At 30.4% G+C, this 10654-nt stretch overlaps 1 protein-coding gene across 1 annotated transcript; it reads left to right on the forward strand.

Annotated features, from left to right (window-relative positions):
* Positions 1 to 3956: 3956 nt before the first annotated feature.
* On the forward strand, positions 3957 to 5377 carry LOC129875620 (F-box/kelch-repeat protein At1g23390). Its single transcript, XM_055950914.1, has one exon. It carries the CDS (start codon positions 4109 to 4111, stop codon positions 5222 to 5224), a length of 1116 nt encoding a protein of 371 aa, XP_055806889.1. The 5' UTR covers positions 3957 to 4108; the 3' UTR covers positions 5225 to 5377.
* The last annotated feature ends 5277 nt before the right edge of the window (positions 5378 to 10654 follow it).

Genomic DNA, 10654 nt, shown 5'->3' on the forward strand with positions numbered 1-10654 from the left:
CACTAGCAAAAAACTTGAAGTAATTATTAGCTACTGTAACCTTTTTTACCATATATATATTTTTTTTATATATTTCAATACAAAATAAGAACCATATAATGTACTTTTCATGAAACCAATGAATTCTTAAATAGTTAGTTGAAGAACTAAAAGTTACTCCTTCCGTTCATATTTACTTGTCATATATTTTTTAATTTAATTTCTCCTTTTACTTATCAATTTTAACAAATCAACAAAGAATATTTTTTTTTCTTTCTATTATACCTTCAATTTATTAACATTGAGTTAATGTCTTTGAAAAATGTAGTGAGTAAATATGTTTAAAACTCTACTCCCTTTATTCCATATTAACTGAATTTCTAGAGGTTTTTTTATTATTCAAAATAGTTGAATTGTTCAAAGTTCAAGAAAAATGTTTAATTTTTTTTCATATTTACCCTTTCAATTAATGAAGTAATTGAACTTAATTTTTTAGGCGTTAAACTACACTACTTACAAAATTATATTCCAATAAAGGACTATTTGTATTTATGATTTCACATTTAAGCATCTTTGTGAGGTTGATTAAATAAAAGGGTAATAGAGAAAAATATGTTTCAAATTTTGTCCTCCAATGCTTTTCTTAATATGTGTGTTTTACCTTAGAAATTCAGTTAATATGAAGTAGAAGGAGTATCAATCAATACGGGTAAAACGATAAATTCACTATATCAATAATTGTTTTCTTAATAGGTGTGTCAAATCAAAACTTGTCAAGTAAAAACAAACGGAGGGAATATTTTCTTATTAAGAACTATTCTATTTATCTCAATTTATGTGGCATCTTTTTATTGGCGTCATTATGTAAAATAAAAATAGCCCCAAGAGAAGTAGTTATATCAAATGGTCACACATGAAAGGTACTAAAAATTACGCAAGAAAAAGCTAACAAGCCGTATGGTTGAATCGTACAATGACACGTGAAAGATAGTCAAGATAGTAACATTACTTCAAAGACCAATAGTAAATTTATCTCGTAGGGATCATAACGGATCAAGCTTTGAAGCGCCTGGGTAGAAAGTTAGCGGCCTATACTAGTCATTATGAAACCATTCCAACAATGATGTTGGACGGTACTCTTTTTCACTTAAATGTTATTCAATTAGTTATTTATCATGAGTTAAGAGGGGTTTAATGCTTGTCAATCAGCTTATGATAAGCTGCTCTTATAAAAATTGTAGAATCATCACTTTGTAAAATATCAATTTTTTCTTTATTGGATACTATAATTTCTCTAGCAATTTCATTACTTGTTCATTATCTTGACGCATTTGTTAGATATCTCCAACATCAATATCATTGGAATCAGGTCAACGCATATTATTCTGATTCAATACTTATTTAATACAATCAATTTTTCATTAGTTTATTCCTTATTTACAATTTTACTTCCTTAATTATTTCTTTATCTTGATCGATTTATACCTTTTATTCTTTAAACCTCGCATACAAAATCAGCTGTACTTTTTTTGAGGTATATTGTTTGACACCCAAGAAATAAAGGATAATTATTGCCTTGTTTTAACTTAACGATCTAATACTTAAAAGCTTTGTTTCAGTGAAGCTAAGCAACTTAATTATTGTCAATGGTTGATATTGTCTAAGGTATAAATCGAGATGTGTTTGTATCAAATGATAACACGTGGAAGGTACTGAAAATTATGCAAGGCAAAGCTAGACGAGGCGTATGGCCGAATCACACAATGACACATAAAGGTATAGTAAAAATAATAACATTACTCTGAAGATCAATGGTACAATTCACTCGATAGAATTCACATGGGACCAAGGCTTGAAGCACCCGGAGAGGGGGGTGGGGGGTGGGGGGGATATTGAATTCTTCTTTACTAATACTATAATTTCTCTAGCAATGTCTTTACTTGCTCATCAGCTTGGTGCATTCGTTAAGCTTACTCGAAGATATTTTCAACGTCGATCTTGTTGGAATCAGTCCAATATTGACTATGTTAATTCAATACTTATTTAATACAGTCAATTTGTCATTATCTTATTTCTGATTTGCAGATTTACTTACTTAACTATTTACCTATCTCGATTAATTCATACTTCTTATCATTTAAATCTTGCGTTCAAATTCAATTGTACCTCTTATGAAGTAAATAGTCATAATATACTTTTTATGACACAAATGAGTTCCCGAATAGTCAATTGAAGACAAAAAGAACTATAACTCATTTTTTTTAAGAATTATTTCGTGTATCTCAATTTATTTGACACTTTCTGAATTTGAGTTAAATACATTTTTAACACAAATATTTTATATGTCTTTTAAATTATCCATTATTATAATTCATAATTTTTTTAAGTATATTAAATAAATAAAATTTATTTTAAAAAATTTAAAGACGCTAGTACTAAAATCAAGATTAGATTTAAAAATTTAACTCTTTTACAACTGCTTTGACTAAAAACTTGACGGTCAATGAAAAAAATACTTCAAATTTACAATTATGGACATCTCAATGGATCTCCTCACATAGTTATAAAAAAAATAAAAATGAGATGTTTGAATTTATTACTACACAAATATATATAATTTATTTTAGAGAAAAATTTAAAATCATTTAACTAACACCACTTAAAATTTATCAAATATTCATTTTACACGTAATGTGATAATTTACTACCACATAAAAATATATAACTTATTTTAGATTAAAAAAATAATTTTTTTCATCTAACATCATTTAAAAAAGGGAAAGGGATCAAAAATGCCCTTAAACTATTTGAAATGAACAAAAATGTCTTTCGTTTATAGTTTGATTCAAAAATGTCTTTACAGTCAATGCTTTGGTCCAAAGATACCCTTATTGTTATTTAATGGGTAAAAATGATCTTATTATTACAAAATGAGTCAAAAATGTCCTTTTCGGAATAAATATATATATTTATTTTTTAAAGACAAATCTTGTGGGATTTCACTGGGTTGTTGTTGTTGTTGTTGTATTTATTTTTTAAAGACAAATCTTGTTGTTCCTTATAAAAATATTACTTCTAAGGAACACTATTCTTGTTTTCTTTCTTTTTAAACCATTTTAAGTAATAAAAATATAGAAAATTATTTTATTCTTTGTAATATCATTTTATCAATTAGAAATAAAATAATTTCATGTATTCTAAGTTTTAACGGATAATACATGTCATATATTTAAGATCATAATAAATCAATCATTAATTTTTATTCAAATAACGATAAAAAATAATTATAATAAAATAAGAAATATTTTCAATTTTTTAATTTTTTTCTAATTGAAGTAAAATAAACATTTTCTAATAAAAGAAATATTATTAGAAAAAAAATGTATTAAAAAAATAATAAACAGTCTATTTATTTGAAAAGGGGTATTTTTGACCCATTAAATAGCAATAAGGGTATTTTTGGACCAAAATATTGACTCTAAAGACATTTTTGAACCAAACTATAAACAGAAAACATTTTTATTTATTTTAAATAGTTTAAAGATATTTTTGACTTTTTTCCCTTTAAAAAAATAATAGTAGTAGAGTTGAAATGGCCCAATCACTCCCTCTCTGGCGCCTCCATTTACGAAGGGTTCTCTGGTTTTTGACGAAATATTATTCTGTTCGCGCCGATTCACAACAAACGCTTTTATTCAAACCAGTCTACCACTAAAAGTTATATGCCACCAACTACTGTTCCCTTAGCCATAATCCATATGTCATCAACTAATTTATTCATATATTTTTTTAAATAATTTAATTATTATAATTTATAGCTTTTTTTATGTAATTTTTAAATATATAAATTTTATTTTTTAAAAATTTAAAATTTAATTGAGAGAGACGACGAGGGAATTACTCTTTTAAAAGTTGACGGGTTCATCGTTGTTGGTGGGTCAACATTTTACAACAACAACGAGTGTCTAGTAGGACATGTATCAATTTCTAGGAACCCAAATATTCCAAAGTGCTCTCACCAACTCTTATCCACTTCTCTAAAATAAATAACATCCTCAACCCAATTCTCTTCTTCAATATCCACATTTCATCTTTAACATATTTTCAATTTCAAAACGAATCAAATAAAATGGCCATTCTTCTTGATGATGAAGCCCCTATTCATGGAGATGTATTAGAGACTATTCTTTCACACGTGCCACTTGTCGACTTAGTTCCTTCTTCCTGCGTCTCAAAATCATGGAGCCGAGCCGTTAATTCTTCTCTCCGATGCTTCAATAAGCCGAAGCCGTGGCTTATTATCCACACTCAATGCACTCGGTCACCTTATGATATTTCTGTACGCGCTTATGATCCTAGGTCACACGTGTGGGTCGAGATATCTCAACCATCCATTAAGTACGTCTCCGCCCTTCGATCATCTCATTCGAATTTACTCTACATGCTTTCTCCGTCGAAGCTATCGTTCTCGTACGACGCGATGAATCTCACGTGGCATCACGTAGATGCACCGCGCGTGTGGAGGACTGATCCTATCGTGGCACATGTAGGTGGCTCCGTTATTATAGCCGGTGGCACATGCGACTTTGAAGACGATCCTTTAGCCGTTGAAATCTATAATATGGAATCATGCAGTTGGGAAACGTGTGAATCAATGCCGGCAATACTCAAAGACTCTGCAGCTTCTACGTGGTTGTCAATCGCTACCACCGCCGATAAACTCGTAGTCGCCGAGAAATTCACCGGCGTTACTTACTGCTTCGATCCGAAAACTAAGAATTGGTCAGGTCCGTACGAACTAAGGCCAGATCCACGTATTTTTCACTCGATTATCGGGTTTGCAAACGACCGTTTGATCCTAATTGGAATGATCGGAGACTCTGAAAATGTCGCCGGAGTTAAAATTTGGAAAGTGAACACGGAGAATTTTGAGTGTGAGGAATTGGGGGAAATGCCGGCGCCGTTAATTCAGAAGGTTAAGAGTGAAACATTTGGGGTTTCTTCGATCAGTATTTGTTTAGCTGGAGATTATGCCTACATGAGCAAGTCGTCGGAGATGGCGGAGGAGATAGTGGGTTGTGAGTTCAAAAGCGACGGCGGATTACGGTGGTGGAGCATGAAAAATGAGGCTGCCGGCGACGGAAGTAGATCGGAGAGAGTGGTGTTTACTTGTTCTGTTATTGGATTAAGTGATTTGCAACGAGCAATGTCATCGGAAAATCGGAAATTTGCTGTCAAATTGTGAAAAAAATTTGACGTATGGACAAAACTATTTATTTTGCTATTTTTATATTAAATGTTATCTTTTACTTTCTTTTTTTTAATTTAAAAATTGTTGCTACCAACTATTGTTGAATTAATTAATTAATTAAAGAGGAGTATTTGATCATTTGGGTAAGTTACCAACAACGAAACAACTTTTCTTAGGACCTTGACATTCTATGCATAATTACAACAACAACAACCCAGTGAAATCCCACATTGTGGGGTCTGGAGAGGGTAGAGTGTACGCAGACCTGACTCCTACCAATGTAGGACGGCTGTTTCCGAAAGACCCTCGGCTCTTTCTATGCATAATTATGATTTGAAATTAAAGTTTATTTAAATTAAAATTATTTTTGATATTTGTTTAAAATGAAAAGGAATTTTAAATATTTATCAAATAGTGATCCTAATTATTTCAATAATATATTTAATTTTTTTTATAATTGTGCAAAACATGAACAAGTATGCTAGTTTATAATATCTTCACCAACAATTCATATTTATAGTGAAATATAAATTTTCATTTTTATTTATTTATTTGAAAATGTCACCAACAATTCATATTTATACTGAAATATAAATTTTTATTTTTATTTATCTTTCTGAAAATATATACATATATATATTTATAATATGTATGTGTATTTAGAATTGACTACATTCTTATAGCCGAACATATGCACAGTCCCTTTAACTCGCATCAAAATTTTATTTTGGAATCACAATTTAGCCTTTTTCTATTTTAACTCTCCCAACTTTATTTTCATGTACTATTTAAACACAAAAATTTCTACTCAGTACAAGTGTCAGCACAAATTAGACAAACATTAAAAGGATAAAAAAAAATTCAATTATATAACGCCACATGTTTTATTTTCTCCGAGTCATCCAAATTTACCTAACATTTATATTAATTGTATCAATTTATCATTTTTAAGCAATATAAGAATATATACTAATTAGCTATATTCAATTGATAACGAAATTTATTATTGAGATCGGTTATTGACACAAATTAATAAATATCGAGTTTTTCAAGTTTTTATATGGCATCAATAAAGTATTTGACATCGTTCGGATAATTATAATTCTAAATTTTGATATGATATCGTTCTCCTTAATCTAGCTCTTTATTTATTATTTTAATATTTTATTTAGTCCTTTATAAAGTGGAATATAATTGATATTTTAAATTTTATATAGACAAAATGAATTATAGAAAACAAAATAAAAAGACTATTAGCTTTAAAATGAATTATAGAAAACAAAATAAAAAGACTATTAGCTTTAGGATAAAGAGAGTTAAATAAAAAGGCGGTAGATGAAGAAAATAAATGAATAAGTAAAGTAGATGAATGGAAAATGAGGTTGAAGAGAAGATAGAGATAATAAATATGGGAGACGGTCCTTAGCGATAAAAATATCGAATATTAATGTTAAAAATGATCTTTCACACGTTTTAAAAGGTGAATACTTTCACTAGTCAACCCAATCAACATTTTGTGTTTAAGTGATACATTAGAAATGGAATTGGAAAATTAAAATGAAACAAGATTGAGTTGGAATGTCAAAATAAATTTTAGAGATAACTTAAGGGGAAATTTAACAAATAACTACTATAAGTATCTTAATTATGCTCATTAGCTACAGTTTGCATATTTACAGGCCGTAGTTATAATTTAAGCTGCCCCATTTGTATAATTGAACTATTTTTGTATAAATTCAAAATAACTAATTTATACAAACACAAACACTTGAACTTTAAATAGTTATACAAATTATATTATACAAAATTACATTATACAAAAGTTATACAAATTTTGAATTATACAAACGTGTGAATTATGCAAACTCAAATAGTAATTAAAGGGCAGCCCGGTGCACTTAAGCTCCCACTATGCGCAGGGTCCGGGGAAGGGCCCGACCACAAGGGTCTGTTGTACGCAGCCTCAAATAGTAATTAATACTAAATATTAGAGGTAAATTACAAATTAACTAAATTATAGCTATGTTAACTAATATGTGTTTGCTTATTCACATAATTTTTTCATAAGTTAAAAGGGGCTGTGTATGTGTTTGGCCCATTCTTATCATTTGTATACTTAAATGAAGAAAATTTTATTGTCATCGACTCTTCACAATATTTATATCTAAAAGTTTGTCTTGTTATACATAATATGTATAACTCAATATATAGCAATTATAATATAATGTATACAACTGTTTAAATTTTGCATACACATCTTGCATACATCTGCTGATTTATTAATTTTAGAGTTGTAGACGTAATTAATTTTATATTGGTATACAATATATTTTTCTACCATTTGAATCTGATGTATACATAATGAGTATAAAATCAGCTTGTTCTGACATGTTCAGCTTCAATGTACACTATCATATCAATCAAAATCGAAAGGTGTATATACTATGTGTATGAAAATAGAACTATACCAAAACTAAAAGTAAATTTAGTACGCATACAGTAAACCTGCATGGTTATACTATATATAAATTTAGATTGCAGTAAAATTCAACAAATCGGTGTATATATATATATATATATATTAGATGTATCAACTTAAATTGTGTATTTGATATACATTAAAAGCACCACATAATTTTTTTTTAACAAACGTCATGTATCTCAAAATATGAAAACTAACATTCATGTCTTGTATAGATATAGTTGTAACTTGGTATACACTATATTAATTAAGAAACAAAACCAATATTATCTGAAAATATGTATACATTCAAATTCAACACATATACAGTTGACTAGAGTTTAACTAGGATTTAGAAGCTCACTTCCTAGTTTGAGTAAATTTGGTTATTGTCTATTCATAGATCGTGTACACTACTAATTGTAATATTTAGAAAGAGTTTTATACGGCCCAACGTAGAGGTGAGGGAACATAATGATGGAGAAAGAGGAAAATTAGAAGGTATAAAACCTAGTATTCCTAATTTGTAGAGAAATCCTAGAATATTTTTGCAAAATATTATGTAAAATATGATATGATTAATCAAGATATGGATATTTGAGAAATTTATAAATTAAAATGGAAAGATTTTAGGAGGAAAGAGGAAATAATGAAAGAAAAAAGATTTTAAGAGGAAAGAGGGAAAGTGTCACAATCCCAACCGCCTTAGTGACACCCACAACCTTCTGGTGGGAGAATCAATTACTAACTCAAATCTAACTCATTAAATCATTTTAAGAAGAAAATTCATTATATAAAACATTAGAAATACAGTTTAAAACAATTAATGGATCAAGTTCCCACAAACTCAATCAATTATCAAAATTATTTATGGAATTAACTCCTTAAAACCGAAAAGTCATAGTACCAAAACTCTAAAGTATCTTGAATAAGAGGATTCAACCTAAAAAGAAAAAATAAATCTAAGAGTCTAAAATGTCTATGTCTGAAAAGATGGACAAAGAAAATGAGAAGAATCAATGACAGCCCGAAAGAAATAGCTTACCCTTGGATTCAAAAGCTACACGTCTCAGGTCTCGTGACAGCCGCCTATATGCTCTGTACTCAACAAAAAAAGAGCAAGTGCAGTATCAATACACAAACCACCGTGTACTGGTTCATTCGGCATGTTCCAAAGATATGAATGTAACATAGATAACCATAATACAGTAACATAAGTCAACACATATAACAATAAGTCAACAACAGAAATAGACTCCCTGTGACAAATCTTGACCTAACAAACACATGAAGTATGCCCCATATGATCATAAACAAATCCAACTCACTCAAGAAACTAACAAACATACACAAGTCAATCATATCAAACCTGTATTGGCGTGGTACCCGATCTAACCAATGTTATCATGTACCAAGCATGACACCCGAGTCAACCGTTAGTAATTCCATACTAGGCATGGTACCCTAGCCCACCGTTAGTATTTTCATACTAGGCGTGGTATCCAAGCCAACTGTTAATATTTTTGTACTAGGCGTGGATGTAACATCCAATACTATTCTAGCCTAGATTAAGTTTGAGAACCAAGAGAAAAAGTTGAAATAAGAAAGCTATCAAGGGGTCTACGGACACTTTTCATGATTCGTGAAGTGCACCACAGATCGTGGAGAGGCTTGTATAATCTCCCACCACTTGGCCAAAAATCTTTAAGATCTCAGGGTTCTTCACGATGGCCTGTACGGCCTGTAGAGTGTTCTAAGGACCATAGAGTTTGTCCGTAGAAGGGCTTCAATGCTCAGTCCCCAAACCTCCTTTCACGAGACATGTTTATAACCCGTGATAGGATCTACGGATCATAGAAGGTTCCATAGACCCACCACCCCAAGGACCCTCTGACCAAAGTACAACTTCCACGAGAGAGTCTATGACCTGTAGGGATATGCACGACCTGTCAAAAAAGATTTGTAGACCCCAAGGTCAAAGTCCATCAATGCATTTTTCACTATGCATTTCCACAACCCGTCGAAGAGTCTACGACCGTAAAGGGTGACCGTATACCTAATCCCCAAGAATCCCAGCCATTATCACTTTCTACGGACACCTTCACGATCTGTGAAGCGTTGTACGATCCGTGGAAAGGCATCCGTAGTCAACTTTTTTTAGATTTAATAAGGAGTATTTGGGTCTTTTTCTATCTTTTTTCAAACTTAACCCAATTCATTTTGGGACTGAAAATAACCCCTTATCAGTATCCAAAGATTATTTCCCTCATTACTTGAAATATTTTGAGAGCAAGAGTTGGAGAAAAGAGGAGAAACTAGGGTTCAAGTGTTCTTGTCAAGACCTTTGAATTTTGATTAGATACGTGTCGTTCCAGGTATGTAAGGCTATCATAATGTTGGAATAACTGAATAAGTTCGTCCTTCTTACCTACACCTTCATTAAGTCAAGATTGAGCTGAGTTCGAGTTTTAATTCCGTTAAATTGAGTTTTTGAGTTATTGATGAAAATTCTTATTAAGTTCTCTATATATAGGAGTAAATTGGGATGACTTTCATTCTTTGGTTTTCTTGAATTGTCGTTTGTGTTACATCCACATGAACCCTAGTTGAATATATTCTCATTGTTTTTGTTTTATTCATTTGAGTTAAAGAATGGTAGAGTACAATATCCTAATTGAGAAAGAAGTTTTGAGTATAATTTAGTACTTGATTTGTAAATGCCCTTATCACTTATTTTAAGCATGTTTTCAAGCAAGTCTAAGTTAAAGTATTGGATATAAACAACATTTTGAGCATGAGTTTGAGAAAGAGGTTCCACAAGTATGAGATAAAGACATAAGAAAGTTAAAAGAAGTATTTTAATTTTTACTCACAGTTTAGTATGAGCATATTATTTTATATTTTTGGGAGTAGCATTAAGCACCGAGTTGTACAAGAGTCAAATCACTCTAGTTCCACAAACT

Source organism: Solanum dulcamara, chromosome 2 (genome assembly GCF_947179165.1).
Source record: "Solanum dulcamara chromosome 2, daSolDulc1.2, whole genome shotgun sequence".
Lineage (NCBI taxonomy): Eukaryota > Viridiplantae > Streptophyta > Magnoliopsida > Solanales > Solanaceae > Solanum > Solanum dulcamara.